This window comes from Sceloporus undulatus, chromosome 5 (assembly GCF_019175285.1).
Source record: "Sceloporus undulatus isolate JIND9_A2432 ecotype Alabama chromosome 5, SceUnd_v1.1, whole genome shotgun sequence".
NCBI lineage: Eukaryota > Metazoa > Chordata > Lepidosauria > Squamata > Phrynosomatidae > Sceloporus > Sceloporus undulatus.
In genome coordinates, this window is record NC_056526.1 from 47,527,450 (window position 1) to 47,547,808 (window position 20,359).

General features: G+C 37.2%; 1 protein-coding gene across 3 annotated transcripts in view; it reads right to left on the reverse strand.

Moving 5' to 3' along the window:
- TMTC3 (transmembrane O-mannosyltransferase targeting cadherins 3) overlaps positions 1 to 20,359 on the reverse strand; it is a 61,678-nt gene that overhangs the window by 16,535 nt on the left and 24,784 nt on the right. The window contains exons 9-16 of one of the 3 annotated variants that reach the window (XM_042469477.1): positions 18,800 to 18,948; positions 12,270 to 12,390; positions 10,802 to 10,913; positions 9,150 to 9,253; positions 7,967 to 8,136; positions 5,270 to 5,496; positions 4,197 to 4,357; positions 1,393 to 1,425 (exon numbers count right to left, since the gene is read on the reverse strand). In XM_042469477.1, the coding sequence (XP_042325411.1) occupies positions 1,408 to 1,425; positions 4,197 to 4,357; positions 5,270 to 5,496; positions 7,967 to 8,136; positions 9,150 to 9,253; positions 10,802 to 10,913; positions 12,270 to 12,390; positions 18,800 to 18,948 (1,062 nt within the window). In that variant the 3' untranslated portion in view covers positions 1,393 to 1,407. Of the gene's footprint in view, positions 1 to 1,392; positions 1,426 to 1,546; positions 4,358 to 5,269; positions 5,497 to 7,966; positions 8,137 to 9,149; positions 9,254 to 10,801; positions 10,914 to 12,269; positions 12,391 to 18,799; positions 18,949 to 20,359 lie in introns of those variants that run through there. The other 2 variants (XM_042469478.1, XM_042469476.1) reach the window with 2 other exon arrangements.

Sequence of the window (20,359 nt, forward strand, 5' to 3'; positions counted from 1 at the left end):
TAGCGGAATAGCAGTCTAATAAATAAAATGTATTATTATTATTATTATATTTATTATTATTATTATTTATTATTAGTTAGTCCAATACAGGACAGAGTATGGTGGCTTGTTTGTCTACTCAATATTGATAACTGCAGAGACCTGGTTAAGAACTGCCCAGTCCTTTCAAGCTTGTCTACAGATCCAGAGGCTAAAAGATTCTATTATTTTAAAGCTAAGATGTCTCCAGTGTGGAAGATGTCTCATCTATGATAAGGAATATAGAATACAAATAGTACTAACAACAACTTCCAGAACAAACAGCTAAAATATATTTTGATTACAAGAGAATTCAAACTTAAAGTGAGTGAGGTGGAAGTGAGGTGGCAATGCCCCGAAATTAAAAAACTCTGGGAAGAAATTCACAAATAAATTTCCCAAATTTAAAAAATAAAGTTACAACATCTCCTGGAAATCTACTTACTAAATACTGTATGTCTAATAAAATACAAGATGCAGAGGCAAAAACAACAACAACAACAACACAACACTAGAAATCTTGATTATATGTTTCCATCGGCTACAACCCTTGTTGCTCAAAAATGGAAAATAAATGAGCTATCAACTATAGATGAATGATTATTAAAAACATTAGAATACATAGAATTAGATAGACTAACAAATGAAAGGTGTAATTTCAACTAAGTAAGGGACAGCTTAAACAAGTTGGATGTTTCACATATCTCTTACCCTCTGCAAATAGAAATATGAGAGGCCATTGGCCTAGATATGCACTGTGTTTTACATTGTGCCTGCATCTTTCCACCATCCAGAAAGGTAATATTTCTTCTCTGTTCACATGTTTGGTTGTTATGAAAGTTCTTACATACACATTTATCCACATGCAAAACTGCTTTTCATGTGAAGAGACTCCCGGTTTGGCAAGGTCCTCTTGTTGTAGCCAGACATTATACAGGCATCCATCAGCACATACAAAAAGGCTTTTGCTACACCACTCAAACATACTTGGCTGGCAAACTGAGTTTGTTTTGCTGTCCCTCACATATTATTTTCATATGTAAAGAATGGGTGGGAATGTTACTCTCCTTGGCTTCAGATACATTGGCATGGAATCTTAATCAGCAAGTAAGAAGCATTATTGTGATGTTTTATGGCCATACTCCAGAAGACTCACAAGGTTAGCTCCACATGTCTACTGGGATTTTGCACTTCATTTTTCTCCCACAACAGTTCCGCCAAAGCATATCACAAGTTTCTTGTTGAACTTGCAGACATTTCAAAAGCAATTTGTGATACGGTAATAGTTGAAATCCTTCTTTGGCACACATGAACTGTCTTGTCTTGTTGGAGTTGTGACCTTTTGTGTGTGTGTTTTTAATTAAAATAAAAATCCTGATTGTTTGGAGCTTATATTAAGCACAAGTACTGCAGATTTTGTTAAAAAAATAGAAATAAAAATAAAGAAGGAAAACATTAAAAATTTCTGCCTGTGTAAATGTCTTTTTTGTTCTCAAGAATGAGATGAAATAAAAAAACAAAAACAGCATTTTAGGCAATCCAACAGTATATTTAGAAGAAAAATATGCATAGCCACAGATATAAAAATGCAGACATTATCCAAGTTTCTCATTAGGAATTAAATTAACTCATTCTAGTAAAGATGTTAGTGGAAACAAACTAGCTGAGAATTAGTAGACAGAATAAATATTTAACATTTCTCCACAACTTCTCTGATAAAAAGGTAAATCATTTCATATTTGGAAATGAAGTCAACCTTTTACACACGAATTAGTGCAAAACCTGTGTGTACACTGGAAATAACATAATCTGGGTGTAGAATACATATGTGTGATCAGTACATCTTCCAATGTGCATACTGTACATGATGATCTACACATGTTGTAAGTAGAGCATACAAAAATTGCTTCTTTTGTACGACCGTTCCATTGGCTAGTGTGGCTGGGAATTTTGAGAACTGCAGTCTTTTTTTTTTAAAGGAACAATTCCAAGTTTGTTTGCATGTTATATCCTAATTGGAAGTGCTTTCCATGAGGCATTGAAGCAGCCCTCAAGTTTTTCTTAAGCCAGGAGGAATGAAGTGACTTAACAGTTCCGTCCTATACATATTTTTTGACAGACTCCACAGGTAGTTGAGTCACATCATTGTTTCAGCTGGCTCCATACTGTTTATACTGATTGACAGGAGCTCTATAGGAGTCTTTCACAGTCATAGATGGAGACGCCAAAATTGAATCTAGGACCTTCCTGCATGCAAAGCACGTGCTCTACCACTGAGTAAATCTTTATCACAGTAGAGCAGTCTGAACAGACAACTGTTAACAATATCCTATAGGTTATGTGTAAATTCCAAGAAATAAAACACAATTAACAGTAAAAGCAAAAAAGGAGCACTGGTTTATATTTTACTGTATCGGGGAATTAGTCCATCTGTGAGAAACGTAAAACAAACAACACCCTAGATTTATTAGTTAACTTAAAGTCATAATAATAAAAAAGACAACAACCTCCACCACCTGTGCTCCAAACCAAGCATTTTGCATGAAGTGATCTCCTACAGAAGGGTGGGTTGAGAAATAAACCTATTTGCTTAAAAAATGTAGTAAGAAAACCACAGGATCTTAACCACATAATAGCTCAAAGAATTTAAATTAGCATTATTTTGAGGTGGGATCCCTCTCCCCCCCCCCATGATGTAGAGAGTCACTGCATTTTTAGTGTAATACAGATAAGTATTTTAAAAACTACCAAATGCATGCAGGCACATACATAATAGGATTGGTATTTGCTAGTTAAGCTGCAACTCATTTGGGAACACTCATAATTCCAGGGAAGTGGGGGAATGGAGATGTGATGTAAATAGGTAGAAAAATCTTTGATAATTCAATGAATAAATTCAGGAGAAATCTAGGCAAAATCTACCATTAGTCTTACCCAACCCACTGAAATCAATGGCAGTTAACTTAGTTGTGACCAACAAAGCCCTTTCATTTCAGTGGATATACTTTAAATAAGACTAACATTAGCTGTAGTGCATTCCTAAATAACTTGAACCAGTGATTTTCCCCTTCAATTGAGCCTAGGAATCATCATACCTGAGGTGCCCTTTCAAAATTTGACTTCTAGTCCTTAGAGAATACAACTAGATATAATCTGGTTGCTCAGAATTTGAGCCCTGGTCCTAAACAGGTTCAATTTGAAGCAAGTACCACAAGAATTGCTTGCAGGAAACAGGACATAGCAGCATTAGTATTACAGCTTCTACTGCTAGAAAACCTGTGTGTGTCAGTTAAATTCAGTCCTTTAACCATCCATTAAAAACCATGATTTTCCCAACTGATTTGTTCTTTGTTGTAGCAGAAACAGCTTCCTCCCACTTTCTCCCCCTGCTCATGGTATGTTTTCAGCATTTCCCCCGAATTCAAACAGTGCCTATTGGTCATTTTGGACTGAACACACGTACATATCCAAACATGGAAGTAGACATCAACCTCCTATACTGGAGGTCTTATGAGCAATTAGTCACCATTTAATATTCGCTCAATTTCTTCCAATCTTTTTAGAGCAGCAACTCTTTTTTTCTCAATGTCTTTAATTTCTTTTGTTGATTTCTTTTTCGTCTCTTTGTCAGTGGTGTTTTTTTCCACATTTTTCTTGGGCTTTGTCTTCCCTTTGTTGTTATTATTACTATTTGTAGTCCGAGTGTTTCTCTGTTCATTCTTTCCCACTTTCAAGTTTTCCAATGAATTTTTTTCCTCCTCAACAGCACCAGCTTTTTCTGCAGGAATCACAGGTGTCTCTCTTGGACCCAGTGAAGCAATTTTACTACGGACTATACTTAAATGGCGCTGGATGTATTCCTCATGTGGAGCTAAAGCCAGTGTCTCCACCAAACATTGCTCAGCTTTTAATAAGTCTCTTTCCTCAAAATAAACTACACAAAGGTTGTGTTTTCCTTGTACATTGTTAGGATCCATTTTGAGGATTTTCTCAAAACATTGCTTAGCTCCCTGTATATCTTTCTTTTGGTTCATCAAAATGTCCCCCTTCAGAATCAAACCTTTGGTATGATCAGGGTAATATCTCAGTAGCTCTTCTAGAACTGGCAAAGCTTTCAGCTCCTTTGCAGTCTGAGAATAAAGCAGTGCTAAATTGAACAAAGCACTTCGGAAACCCACCTGTAGCTTTATGGCTTTTTTCATCCAGGTTTCTGCTTCAGCATCTTTTTTGTCATCCATGGCAAGCATACCCAAGTTAAAATAGCCATTTGCATCTTGAGGCTCTTCTTTTACATAATCTAGAAGCCTTTTTCTAGCTTCAGGCCTGAGTCTCGCATCACCTAAAGCAATAGGAAAATATGTGTTAATATTAGCCCATTCACTCAGCTGCAGAGATATGTCAGTATTACTACTACTATTGCTACTACTATTGTTATTAGTGTCCTGCCTTTCTCCCAGAATTGGGACTCAATGCATCCCTCAGTTTAAAAGAGCTATATAAGTTTAAAACATACAAAAAATGAATGTTAAAAGAGAATAAAAATAGTTTCTTTAAGAAAATGAAATTAAAAAGATTAAGAAGCTATTATAAACAATAAGTTTAAAACAATACAGAACCCCCTAGAACTTTATTAAAAACTTGCTGTATTAAAACCCTGTTGGAATAAAAAGGGGTTTGCCTGCCAGCAGAAAGGGACCAATTCTGGGGTCTTTCTGGATTCCCTGGGAAGGGAGTTCCAGAGTGTAGGGGCAGCCATTGAAAAGGACCTCTCTCAAGGAAGTTTTTTTCCCCACCAACCAGGTTTGTGAAGGTGGTGGAATTGAGAGAAGGGCCTCTTCCTGATGAACTCATGGCCCTGGCAGGCATACAGGCAGATAGGGTCTGCCAGATAGCCTGGATCTGAGCCATATATGTTCTATGTATTAATATGTTCTAAATTAAAATTATCATTATAAGGTTGTAGTATTAACTCAATCTGGAATAAAATTTGAGTTTTAATTCATGCTGCAACAATATCACAGGACAAAAGGAATTTATGAAATGCATCATTTGTAGCTAAATCAAGAGCTATACATTTCCTGTTTGTGTATATTTTAAAAAGGAATGTAATGTTAATTTGTATAAGATGTGCCAATAACCTCTGTGGACATTTTGTAATATATACTCAAACAATACAAGCAGCAGCTTGGAGGTGGGAGAGAATAAACTCAAACATTTGCCAGGCTTAGGTGTTATAAATGAATGTACATACCGGATTCTTGCATTAGGAGTGCAGAATTGAATAGAGCTAATTTATGACTGGGACTGAGTTCTAATGCCCTGTTGAAGTTCTTCAGTGCTTCTGTGGGATCCTTCAACTCAATATAAACAATTGCCAAGTTATACCACAGGTCTGCATTGGTTCTATCCAATTCAAGAGCTCTGAGGTAAGCTTCCTTAGCTTGAAGAGGTTTGTTCATCTTTAACAGCAATTCCCCCCTGTGGAGAATTGAAAAGTTATTTTTTTTACCCTAACCATCTGCTTGCTATTAACCATTTATTTGATGTCAAAGCTATACAGAAATATCATATCTGTGTGGAGTCAAAATTGTGTCAAGCAGTGTAGAAGGAGCCAGAAAATTGGTTCCAGTCATATCTAACTTTTTATTTAATTGATTTCAATCAGTTTACTCTTAGTATGACAACTACACTAAACAATTATTTCAGTTTTCATACTACTTTTACTGTTGTGGCTCCATCCTATGAAATCCTAGGATTTGTAGTTTGGTGAGGACCTCAGTTAGAGCTACAGCATTCCAGCAGATAATCCCAAGGGCTTCACCAAATGCAAATCACAAGAGTCTACATGATGGAACCATGACAGAGTGCTGCTAAACTACTATAACTGTATAGTGTAGATATACTAAGTCTGGACCCAACACCGAGGAGATGCAACACATCCTTCAGTCAGTTGCTTGGGCCTGTGTAATGGAAATTGTGTCCCCTTGGTTCATACTTTCACCTGCTGATTGGGGCCCCTTTGAGGCCTTGGGGTCACATGTGATTCATAGGCCTACATTTTGCCATTTTGACCATTTAAACACTGTCATTCAGCATTGTCCTCCTGCTTATTTTGTCGTTTTTTCAAATTGCATAAAGATTATTTTCACCCCAACTCCCAAAACAGAAATGCAAGGGAATAGCCACAAGTGTATATGAATATGCAGCGAATATGTGTTAATAGCTGTATTAGACTTTCCTCTTCACTAAGAACGCCAGCAAAATTTGTGTGTAGTTTACAACAGGGTTACCCAAAGTGGTGGTTCGTGTACCAGTGTTGATGTGTGTACCACCCTAAGTTCCAGTTTGGGAAAAGGCATGATACAACTGAAGGAATGTGAGCCCACAGCAAGTTTCAGGAAACTATGTGAGTATGATAATAAAATGGCATGAACACAGGATTAGTTTTTGGCATTCTGGGGGGAAAACGATACGACAAGCACTGGTTTACACGCCTAATTGTTGCTCTGTGCCTTCAAGTGGTTTACGACTTATGGTGACCCTGTCACATGGTTCTCTTGGCAAGGTTTGTTTAGAGGAGGTCCACCACTGTCTTCCCCTGAGGCTGAGATCATGTGACTTGCCCAAAGTCACCCAGTGGGTTTCATGGCTAAATTGAGAATCGAATCCTGGTCTCCAGAATCATGGTCCAACACTCAGTCCACTATGCCATGCTGCCACTCATCTGGAAACTGTATGAAAGTTAAGATATATCTTCTCTGTTTTGGATTAATTTGAAGGTGAGGGGGGTGTTCAGTCTGGTTATAAAATATACTTCCCAAAAGTCTCTGTAGGATCATATGTTTCTCATTCTGATCTATGGACTTGTCCATTCCTGCTGATCTAACACCACTAGAAGATAATTATTTGCTCATGTCATATAAAGTTTAAGTGTCACAGGGTTCTTGCTTTCATTTCTTATAGTTCATTAGAAGGAGAACAAACATCCACCCTAGCCTTTATAACAGTTCATTCAGCCATCTATTATTTAATACACCTTTAAACTCTTGTGGTGTTATGACATGTCTCTGCCTAGAATGTAATGCCTCTCTGTCCAAAATCTACCCCAATACAGATAGGTCATGGTCCTTTTCTAATTTGTTTTAACTTTCTCTTTCTGCAAGCATAGGTGTAGGAAACTTAATAGGTGTAGGAAACTTAACAATGCATCATACAGTCAAACCTCTGTTTTAACATACCTAGAGGTCAATAGAAGGAAGACTGATCTAACCGCTTTCCTTTCAAATGCAGGAAATGAAGAACATGTTTGAGCACTGATATGCTAGTGACTTTCATGCCCATGAGTGTCATCTGAAATGTTTTGTTATAGGAGACATCCTCTATGAAAGAGATAAGGTCCAAAAACTTCCTTGACACAAGTTAAGACAAGTAATTATTGGCTAGAGAGCATTACTGTTATGCAGTGGACATGAGAAAGTGTTTATAGTGATTATTGTATTGCTTTTTACTACATCAATTGCTTAAAAAGCTGTACCCTGAAAGGTGGCCTATGAATATTTTAAAAAAAATTTAATAGTCATGGGCTAATGTTATGGTAGGAAAAACAGTTTCCTATCTTAAGAGAAATAGTTTGCATTACCTCTTTTGTTTACAGATACTGAATGAGACCCAGGGTTTGACCACTGTGCTACAACTCTGTATAAAGGTTAATAATAATAATAATAATCAGGGTTCAAATCCCCACTTGGCCAAGGAAACCCAGTGAGTGACCATGGGAAAGTCACACTTTCTCAAACTCAGAGAAAGACAAAGGCAAATCCTTTCTGAACAAATTTTGCCAAGCAAAATCCATGATAGCTTTGCCTTAGGGTCACCATAAGTTGTAAATGACTTGAAGGCACACAACAACATCATTCATTAATACACTGAAAGATTTGAAAAGGAATACCTGCTAATGTATGCCTGCTTGAAATCTGGTCTCATGCTGATGGCTTGGCGATATAATTGGTCTGCTTCTTCAAGGCGAGATTCATTTGCTCGAATCAAGTTTGCAAGGTTTATATAAACATTCAGATGGTTAGGAGCAACTCGTGCAGCATATTTTTTACCTGGAATGATCTAGCAGCAAAAGAAATTTTGTCAGACCTAGATAGCAATCAGAGTTTGCTAATCAGATCAGAAACGCAATGTAGTAAAAAGGTACAGTAGTTTTTCATAAGTAGTACTTAAAAAAAAAAGACCATACAAATCTATAGTATGAATGTTTTTTATATTAAGCAGAACTTTTTTGAACTGAACCTGCACATCTGTTTTCACAGACATGGCTTTCATATTTTTGCTAATACAGTGGTACCCCGGGATACGAAATCACCGCCTTACGAAATTTCCGGGTTACGAAAAAAATCCATTAGAAAAAACTGTTTCGGGTTACGTTTTTTTTTTCGGGTTACGAAAAAATTTTTTTGGTGCTTTTCGGCGCTTTTTCAACGGAATCGCGGCTTCCACGCGTAGCGCCTATGGCAAATTTCGGCTTGCGAAAGATTTCGGTTACGAAGGGCTCCGCGGAAACGGATTACTTTCGTAACCCGGGGTACCACTGTAATGAAGAATGTTTTGCAAAGCAGTAGGATTAAACACTGCTGCCTTGGATCAGTATTTTCATGGCTTCTTTATGTCTATTTTCTGCTCCTGATCTTATCAAAAGTTTAACTGGAATAGGGTCAGGGTAAAAGATCAAACATTTTCACTAGCTGAAATTCTGATTCCTCAGACGACACTTATAACTTTGTATGTCATTCCAAAGAAACTGAAGGACTGTCAGTATCACAGGTAATCTAATTGCTAGGGAATCTAAGCAGGAGGCTATCACTGTGCTGCTCATGCCCAGCTGGTGGGATCCCCAGAGGGAATCAACTAGACAATGTGGGAACAAAAGGGTGGATTAGATAGAATAAGAAGAGTAGTGCTGTGTCTATGTTCTAACAATTTCAGTTGTCTTTATTTCAGGATCTTATAAGTCAAACTGTTCACATGTAGAAGGGACAAATATTCTAAGACCTCTTAGTTTAAGATTAAAGTTCTATTGAAAGTTCTCTAAGAAATTACTTCCAAAGAACAGTCTTTCTACTCACCTGTGGCATCAATGATTTTGCCACCAAGTAAGATTCTTCAGCTTCTTTGGTTCTGTTTAAATTTTTATATGTTCTTCCTACGTTCATGTGGGCACCAATGTCATCTTCAAATTTAATGATAAATGAAACATTTTCATTCCATTAATGTTTCCCTCAAGAATAATGTAGAACAGTAGTGACTATTTTAAATAGCAGTCAAAGCAATACTAAAGATACACGATTTCTTTCGAGTTTACCACACAGATCGACAATACAGCTGGATGCAATGTCTATAACATGAATTTGTTAAATTAGGTCAGAAAAGTTTGGTCACTGAGACTGCAAGTGGGTAAATTGTGCAGCGTAACAAGCCAAACATACAGCTGTAAACCATTTTTAAACAGTTTTTGCAGTTTACAGATAGTTACTTACATTTTAAGAATAACTTTTTACATGATTTTACCTATATGTAACACAGATATATTTGTTTTAATTCTGTAAGTTGCCTTGAGTCCCAGTTCTGGGGGAAAGGCAGGATATAAATAGATGAAAATGATGACAACAATTATTACAAAACAGTTCTTTGAACGTAATTATAGAAGTTCAGCTTCTTCAGCATTCATAACCAGCTATAAAATACTATCCCTTCCTCAACAGGAACAAAGGTTACTGACTTTCACCTGGTGATTAGTTATTTGTTTACCTAGCTTAGGCTTTTCTGATTACCATACCTATTCATCTACAAGTAAAGAAATTTATGCCCCACAATTGACCCCAAAATCCCAAATCGACCTATTTACAGGTCAGTATGGTAATGTGATAGCAGTTCTTTCAGACTGCCCCATGCAGTTGGCAGAGGAGTTTATTTCTCTCTTGTACCAAGCAGAAAGATTCCTGGGTGACTGATTGCTTTTAACAGACAAACAAACAGAGTCCCTCTCCTACCCGCTGTTTGGGGAATAAAGGCTGAAACAAAAGCTGAAATGCAGAAGCAAAAAGCCTCAGTTAGAGTCTCCCTTTCTGCACGCACACATACACACACTGAAGGAGCCTCCAAGTTTTACCCTCGACTTATCCATGGGTTATGGCAAAATCCATAATTTTGCCCCCAAAACCTGACCTCAACTTATACATGAGGTCAACTTATAGTCAAGTATATATGGCAGTGGCAATCATTCCCAAGCAGAGGTCTTTCCTACTGTCTGCTCCTTAACCTTTTCAACTGGAGATGCCAAGAATTGTACCTGGGACATTAGGCATGCAAATAATTTGTTCCGCCATGAATCTTTCTACATCTTAGCAAAGTTATTTCTATAATTACAATTCTGACATATGCCCCCTCAAGAAGTCCATGACTCTTCTTGACTGGGAGACCTGAAGAGCTGTGGTCTCAAAAAGGTTCAAGCTCTAGTTCCTCCCCAAAGAGAATTATGTTCAAATATAAAGAGTCAACTTAGTAATAGGTAGAAGAATAGGCAAAACTCTTTCATCAATATGTTTCTAGTGTTTCTAAGGATGTAAAAGAAGCAAACTAATCATACACACACTATTCCATAATATCATCTGGCCCTATAACTTTACATTATGCGAGTTTACTATATAGGGATAGAGTTTGGTTAAGACACAATCTTCATATCCTGGCCAATTACTCCAGACCTTTTCCCCTAACTCACCTGGCTGTACCTGAGTGGCTTGTATGAAGAAACGCAATGCTCTTTCAAAGTTTTTTTCATTTTCTAAAGCATGACCCACATTATTCCACAGTTTTGCATTATTTTTATTCACCTGGTCAAAGAAAACAAATATAAAACTATAAAATATTTAAAACAAAAACTTGTATTTATATTGAATAATAAACCTGGATTTGGCAGGAGCTGGGAGGGATTGTTTTTGATACACTAATGTACACACAGAAATTCTGTCTGTATAGGGATTTGGGGTACATATATGTGTCTCATATACATACTGAACTTCCTAAGCACTTTTAGAACTGAATTTCTCAATTCAGCAACACAGCTGCATAACTGAATAAAGTTCAGATTCATTGCAGATTCACTTACATATCTTGTCATGATAGTGTTATCCTCCAAGTCTTTGGTCTAAGTAGCCCCACCTAGCATGGTGACTGGTTAGGGATTATGGGAGTTGCAACCAAACATGCTAGGAGGAATAAAGCTTCACCATTCCTGCCCTGAGGCTTTTGTGAAAATTGTTTAAATCAGCACATAACCCCATACGAAATTGCTAAAATCAGTTATCTTCACATATTATGTAATGAATACATATCTAATGTGTGTCTGGAAATCTGTGTTCTTTGTTTATTTTCTTCCTAAAAATTTACTTCATCTTAAGATGAAAATCCAGTTTCTATAGGCTACTTTACTGAGCAGCTGCAACCAACATCAGCCCATTTCAAAGTGCAATTTTCAAATCAAGATTATAGTAGGGGCTAATCCAGGTAGTGAAGTGGTTTGAGCACTGGATTATGACTTTGGAGACCAAGGATTGAATTCCCACTTGGCCATGGAAACCCACTAGGTGACCTTGGACAAGTTGCCCTCTCTCAGTCTCAGTGTGAGGCAAAGGCAAAGCATATCTTAACAAATCTTGCAAAGAAAACCCTGTGATAGGTTCACCTTAGGGTTGCTGTAAATTGGAAATGACTTGAAGGCACACAATAACAATCCATGTTAATGACTCTTTGATGGGTTCTAAATGTGCAAGAAGAAAAAAAGCAGCCTTATTTTTCTACACAACATCCTTTAAGACAGTGGTTCCCAACCTGTGGGTCGGGACCCTTTTGGGGGTCGAATGACTCTTTCATGGGGGTCGCCTAGGGCCAGAGGAAAACACCTCTTTAATTACAGTTATGAAGTAGCAATGAAAATAATTTCATGGGTTTGGGTCACCACAACATGAGGAACTGTATTAAAGGGTCACGGCATTAGGAAGGTTGGGAACCACTGCTTTAAGATAATGCAACTCAATATTTTCATTTTTGAAGAAAAATCACTAGTAGAAGTTGGTGCTCATGATTACCACTTTGTGGCACATCCCACCTGGCTTTTCTTCCTATCAATATCTCCTAAAGAATGCATTATGGCAAGAAATATGTAGAAAGTTTGAATAATAAGGCTGTACCTTTAAAGCTGACATAAATAATGTATATTCTGATTCCCAGTCCCAATTCCTGTGCAATGTTTTTAAGGCATGAATTAACAGCACCAGAGACAGACAAATCCAGGAGAATTTTCTTAGCACACTGTTGACAAAAAGAAAAAAAAATGAGAGAAAAGATATTACATTTACCATAACTTCAGAATTATCAGTCCATTATTAAGGTAACAGTTATTTTTTTACAACTACAACACATGCCAGTATTAATAAAAAGGAACTCAGTTTATTCTTTCAGCCCCCTCAGTTTGCTTTATCCATTTTTTTGTACACTACTTGTTTCATAATTAGAAACTTGTTACCACGAAGAATCCTTCAACTGAAATCTTTACCCATCACATAGTCTTAATGAGTGGTTTAAAAAAGTACAGAAGCTGTTTTGGAAGGAAAAAAGTGCCAATATATGTTCATTTGGATTGTTTTTAACAACAACAAAAAACAGCAAAAAATAAAGAGTAATACTGGATCTGTCCTCTTTAATTTAATTTTCTATTTGCACTGTGGTCTGTCAGTTGCCTACAGAGTGCAAGAAGAAAATAAAAGCTATCTAAGGTGTAAGGTGTATCTTAAACAAAGACTCTAGTTCAGCATGGCTTTAATTCACAGGTGCCATGATGGGATTTTGCACTGCATGAACCTACAGTAATGAGGTCAATGTGTCCTTGATGAGGAAATATGGCAAACAAGATGGGAAGACAGCTGTTAAAAATGGATCGCCCATTTGGAGATAGGCTAATGAAGGATGTCTGAAGATACAAAAATACTTCTGACTACGAAATAATACAGATCATGCAAGTCAAAAAATGCTTTTTTTAAAAAATGTGTTAAAAGACTTGTAACTTCATTTTTTGTTTGTTTTATTTTGTTACTTTACCATACAGCAAAAATAAGGTTAAATAAATTTGCTTTTTATTTTAAATCAGTTTGATCTACATACATGTGTCTCTCGTAAGTTTCTTATACTTTTTCTCTCTCTACTGGTAAAGATAAAGAATTGCAAGTCTTTGTTTCATTGAAGAGTTGGGTGACACGTGTATGGGATTTTGGCTGGACCCTCAGGAGAATCTTTAGATAGCAGGCTTTCTTGTAACAGGAATTACCTACTGTATATACTCGACTATAAATTGAGAAATTTATGCCCCCAAATTGACCCTAAAATTTTGGGTAGACTTATATAAGGGTCAATACATCAGTAGTGCTTAGAAAGGTCCTAAAGCAAGCAAACCTGATGCTTCAATCTCCACTGAACCAGTTCCTTCCCCCTCCAGTCCGTTTTGCAAGCCCTGACTTCCTATGGACAAAACTCCCCATTTAAATCCACTTGCTTCTCTCTCTGGTTTGTTCTGCAAGACCTGACTTCCTATGGACAAAACTCCCCATTTAAATCCACTTGCTTCTCTCTCTGGTCTGTTCTGCAAGACCTGTCTTCCTGTAAAAAAACCTGTCCATTTAAAACCATCTCTCCAGTCTCTATTGCAATACCTTGCTCCTATGGAAAAAAAAACTTCTCCATTTAAAACCACTTGCTTCTGCCTCCAGTCTGTTTTGCAATCCACTTGATTCCTTTCTCAATCCGATGTTAAAACCTCTCCTCCACCACCTGGGAATTGGTTGGGAGAGGTCCAGAGAAGGAGAAGGAGGGATGGAAGTGGTATTTCCCTCTTTCCATCCTTCCTTATATCCCCCTATGTTTTACCCTTGACTTTATCCACGGGTCATATCAAATCCAGGATTTTGACGCTGAAATCTTCCTTTGACTTATACATGAGATCGACTTATACATGAGTATATATGGGTAGCTGGAACTGCCTATAGTAGCTGGCAAATCCCATTGGTACATGATTCCATAAAATATTACTGTTGGTATAATTCCTTTCCTCTACACAATTTAACTGGGCTTGCTACCAAGAGGATAACAGAAAGGAGCTCTTCATTAAAAAAAAAAAAGGAACTAAACAGCAAATCTCTTTTGCACAAGTGCACACAGGGGACAACAGATGTTGAATATGGTTTAAAAAAAAAGGGGGGGGACACTGCACCAATTAGTCTGGCCACTTGAATTTATGTATTCATCATGATAGAACACACCTATAACCTGTGTTAAGCTCCAAAACAAATATCACACACTTCTTGTGGGTTATAAAGGCCATCAAAGCTGGACTGCTTTGAAGTTTGCTAAAGCCATGAACACAAAATGGTGGCAATTTTATATGGACATTCAACTAGAAAATAGAGAAACAGACAGGGATGACCAAGAATGGAAGGGGTTCTTTGCTAGAAAATGTGTGCTTAATCTGCTCTTCAGATCTGAATTGTTTAAAATTTATGTTAAGAATCCTGAACTGTTGATAGGAGTGGTAGATAACTTGCTTTTTTAGCTGGCAATTTAAAAGTCTAAATTTTGCTAGACTAGTTTGGAAGTCTGATCAAGCTATGATTTAATGTTTGAGGTTTACACTGATTTTCTTAGGCACTTTATGTTTATGGATTTAAAAATTTTTTAGAAGGCTTTCTGTCTAGAAAGGCTTTATATAAATACATTAAACAAGCAACGTGTAAATTAGTTTAAAAAACATTATTTACTAGATAAATGAAGTCCATCATCCCAGGATACATTATGTGATCTAATCAAAGTTATGATCTCTGACATGCCCTCTTAGAAAATTTCCTTTACTTGTGAAAGCATTGTTTTACAGGAAAGGGGCAATTACAGTACAGAAAACTGGTCAAATTTGCTAGTTCAGTTTGCTTTTAATGTCAAAAGATGGACAACCTGAGCAGAGTTTATGCTTCATGTGATACACTGTAGTTAGTCTACAACAACAACATAAATGGATATAAAGAGCAAGGTACTTGCTTCATATCACAGACCAAATTCATGTCTTTTATCAACAGGAAGTTGCTTTGCTACATTATTCCATCAATCAAAGCATTTATGTTTAGAGGCAATTTTTAGTTAAGAAGCATATTTCTTTATCTGTTAACTTGTGGCTGGAAACAGAACAATAATAATGTGTGGTCAAAACCACACTGGATTACTTTTCTACAGGTACATGATTCTTGGCAAGAATAAATTCACCACAGATATTAGATAGCTTTTGTGTGTGTGTCAGAATGAATTGCAATCTCTACGTTCAGGCACCAATGAATTTATGGTGAGCAGTGCACTCATTAAAAAAAAATACACACCACCCTACCAAAAATATTGTGTCATTTTGTATCTAACTATATCTCTTCAGGCTGATGGAAAAAGTGAAGTAGATGGCATCTGGTGCAGTCACAAGTCTTATTTTTCCTCTATAGTTCCTGATAACAAAAGAATTTTTAAAAATAAAAATGCCAACAAAAACTGTTAGTTATATCTAATACAAAGAAATTCACTTAATAAAAATGTGTTGTTGAAAATAAGCAGCAATTACAAGAATTGCCCCCTCTGCAAAAACTTAAGTCATGTTGGAACAAATACTCTAGCTATATCTGCTTTGCATTTCTTTGTTCTTTCCTACAAAACAGAAACAAGGAATGCTATAAGGGGGGGAAATCACTTGATTCTTTGATATAAAAAGAGACTAATTACTAGGATTAGGGCAACTAAAAGTGTAATTAGTAGGCTCAAACAAATACCATCATACCAAAATATTCTGTTGGAAAACAGTTATGGCTGTTTCGAAGGCAGATGTTGAAAACAAATCTGGCTTTCCATTTGAGAAAGCAGTCACACACCCTGATCTAGAGATCTGTGTGGGCATCTAAGCAGATACATTGTGTCAATGCAGAAACTCTTGTCTCCACATGTAGTAGGTTGGGTATAGTATAGTGACTAAGTTTCTCCACTGACATATGGGGGGGGGGGTTACTTTCAGGAAAACAGGTAGAATAGATGGGAGGAAAAAATGAATTATGTTTTCATTTTGAAAAGCATCTTGCCTCAGAACTCCATACATTTTTGAGGCATGCTATGTACTTTAACAAATAAAATATGTGCGCAAAACCACAGCTCCATTCATCAAGTATGCATGACTGAAATAGAATAAATTTGAAAAATGCACCAAAATAAACTCCTGAGTCAACTGGAAAAATGTATCGCTTATAATTCATAAAAATAAGGTACACACTGAACAAATACACAAGAATATAGGTACAAAATAATGAACAGAGAAAAAAAAATCTTGCAGTGGAATGCCAGTGAGATTCTGAGAAATGTAACAAAAATTAAAAAAAAAAAAACCCATTTTTGCATTGCCATTTTGAAGCCAAGCCCTCCCTCCAGTCCATCTGCCTTGGTCCAGGTCTCAGAGGTAGAGAGGAACTGCTGGACCTCTTACCCTTTACCGCCACCACTCCCTTCTCCTTCTGTGTCATGTCTTTTTAGATTGTAAACCCGAGGGCAGGGAACCGTCTAACTAAAAAGATTGCATGTACAGCGCTGTGTAAATATACAGCGCTTCATAAATAAAGGTTAATAATAATAATAATAATAAATAAAGAAGGAAGCAGGAAGCAATGGACCCTCTAAGGCCCAACAGATCTCACTGTCCTGTCAAGGAACTAACCCCTAGTGGAAATTGTATACTGACCCAGGAGTGAGGATTATTGGAGAATCAGATATACAATTCACAATGGGAGATAAAGCTCATTCTGCACCTCCAAAGTGTCCATCTTCACACTCTCTGGTTCCAAAAGTAAATACTTGGCACAGGAAAAAGGAAAAGTGGATGCTCGAATACTTCTGATTCTTTTATTTCCCCCCCAAATGCTCAAACTGAGTGCTCACAAAAGCTCAACATTTTTTGGAGCAAGCAATGGGATGCAAGTAAAGGCCTGCTTTAGACTGTTCTCCAGATCAGTAGCTTTCAACCTTTTCAGACTTGGGACCTATCAATAGCTCAAATCTTCTTGACAGGGCTGGATTTCCACACTTCATTAAAAAAAATATTAACAGTATTATGAGTGCAGCACAACTGGTGGACTGGAAGCCCTACACATCAGCATAAGTGCCAGTCTGCTAGCTGAAAACTAATGCTCCAAATAATCATTTGGAAGAAATAAATAAGCCATGATTTCTGGTATTCACCACTCTCTTCCACTTCTACCTAGTGTCAAAGCTATTCCAAAAACTGGTTTCTTGATCTTGTTTGAAAGGTAGGCACAAATCATAGCTTGCCAATTCATATATCAGAAAAAGATGTGATTTGTGTTCAACAAGACTTTAAACATGAAACTACAAGAAAAAGAGGATGGAACACATGAGTCTGTGGCATTATTATTATTATTAACTTTTATTTATAAAGCACTGTAAATTTACACAGCACTGTACATACAATCTTTTAGTTAGACGGTTCCCTGCCCTCAGGCTTACAATCTAAGAAGACACGACACAAAAAATGGCCGGTCTCAGGCTGGGAGGCTAATGCAAAAGGGAATTAATGTCTGCTAATTGGTGATCATTCTCTGGTGGGAAAGCCCCTGACTCTGAATGGTTTCCCATTAACATTTGCTGAGTCCTTATTTTGCTATTCCTCAGGACTGGTAGCCAAATTTTTTTCACTTTAAGGGTTTCTTCTTTCCGGTTGAAATTATCCAGATGTTTGTGGATTTCAATGGCCGGCCATCAGCACAGAACAATACACATGCAAATCACTCCTGCATTCCCAGGCTCACACAGTATATATACACCCAACTTTTTCCAGGCAAAGCATTCTCTAAAGATGCCAGCCACAGATGTTGGCGAAACGTCAGGGAGAAAATTTTCTAGAACATGGCCTCATAGCCCACAAAAAACCATGGATGCCAGCCATGATAGCCTTTGACTTCACAAAGGGCGTACCAATTTCAAAATGCAATAAAATCAAACTATGTGATGTTTCAGTTATAGTGGATTGTAAGTACTCACATAAAACTCCTGTTTTTCCCCCTAGAAGAATCTTAAAAAAAAAAAAAAACCCAAGCAGATATTTGCTTGTAATAGCAACAGACACTGAGGCAAGAAAAAAATAAGGCAGGAAACTGAAGAGAGCCACATTTCTAAAAAGGGTATACTTAGATTTTATCAAGACTATTATATTGTATGTAATATGGGATTAATCTCAATTGTTTTGATACTGAAAGTGCTAATATAATAGACATGAAGGACTTAAGAGTCTCTGAAATGTTTTGTGGTACAGTGTACATTCAGGACATGAGAAAATCTTAATTTTAAAAGGGTGTTTAAACATTTCAAGGCTGAAATTCAGATCAAAATAGGACTCTCTTCTGAGTTAAGTCACTGACAACTACTTTTATAAAAGGAGAAGAGGTTTCAGAATACATTTTACTTTATTATTACAAATGGAACTAGATATGGAAAGGCTATACCTTATTCATGGAAAAGATGGTAAAGCAAGGTAAGAGATTAAGCTACTAAAACAACTGTGCCATGCATACAACTCACACAACATTTAACTGCTATCTGAACCCCTGTTCTTCACATCGCACCTAAGGAGCAACTTTTAACCTACCTGTTGCTTGAGAGTTTTTTCCACCCATGAGCTACTAGCATGCAGAATCCCATGCTCGGAACATATAACACTCGCTCTGCTACTACGAAGCCAACAGGAAAAAAAAGGTTTGATGCTGGGATGAATGGCAACACTATTAAACAAAGTGCCTAAAAAAACAAAAGAAAAAAGACACACAAATACTAACTAGTAACCCAAAGCAGAAAATTCTTACACAATCATTTTTTTAAAGGAATGCCTGTGTCTACTTGTGTGTATAGACATGGGTGTATGTTCAAGATTTTTAAATTTACACATATTCCACCTGGTTTCTATAGCACTCTCATGGCTTTCGTAAGACATCATGCAGGCCTGAATAGTTTTAGGTAAAATGTGGCAATAAATGCCTCCAGACCATTCCTCCAGCCTCAAACGTATAGTTCCAATATAAACATCAGGTTTGGACATATGATATAATTTCTAATATACATCAAACATATCCATTTGTTTCAACTCTAGTAACCATTCCCACTTTGGCTGGCTTCAAACAATTATGTCTCAGCCTATTGACCCAATATATGGTATGTGTGAAACCTCTGCCTGTACACACAGATCTCTTGCTCATATCATCCCAGTGTGCATCAATAAAACCTGAAAGTTGTTTTAACAAACCACAGCTCCCCAGTTTGTCTGAACTGGGAAATTATAATTATCAGCTTTGGAGCAAACCATACTCTTTAAAAACCTTTGAAAGTGTACTGTTTAATTACAGCTCATCTGAATGGGCTCCATATCCAGACTTCGAGCTGACTGAAAATCACAGGGGCCTGCATTAACCATGACTAACCTGCCCGATCATTTCAAGGGGTCTTCCCCAAGGGACCATGAAGTGGTGTCCATGGACACCTCCCATGTAGGTATTTTTACACAATAAACAACAGGTAGTTGCAGCCTGGTGTTTGGTTCTGAAAAATGCCTTGCCATATGGAATAAAATAAAAAATAAAGGTTTGGTGCAGTTGGGATGAGCCTGGGGGCCTGGGCAAGGGGGAAAATCATGCTCTGGGTGTATTGGCATTGCTGGAGACTACTGAAGACGTGTGTGCGTATGTGTTTTAATGTGAATGTGTTACCTGGTTTGTTTTTAGTCTGCATTGGATTTTGCCTAGTATGTATGATGGATGGGTGTGATAACATATGATTAGCACTGCAGAAAATGAGAAATGCTGGGGGAAAACCTTCTAAAACAAATCAGTACACAAACTGCACAAGCCGTTCATTCCTGACAGTGATAAAACTCTAGTGCTCAGGGACTGATAAAGAAAGGAAGAGGAAGGTTTGTAGTAATGAGAGACAGTTAGCCAACTCCTCATCCCCATTCCATACTTAATATTTTCCCTACCAGACTGCACTGGTGTTTGTTAATGAGTGTTGAATCAATACTTTTGCACACAAGTCAGATTTTAGCATGCCCTCAGCATCCACATATCAAGCAGTGAGCCACTCTAACAAGGGCCATTTTTGTCCCTGTTGTAGGGCACATTCCATGTTTTCAGACGTACAAGTAACTAGAAGTCACTTC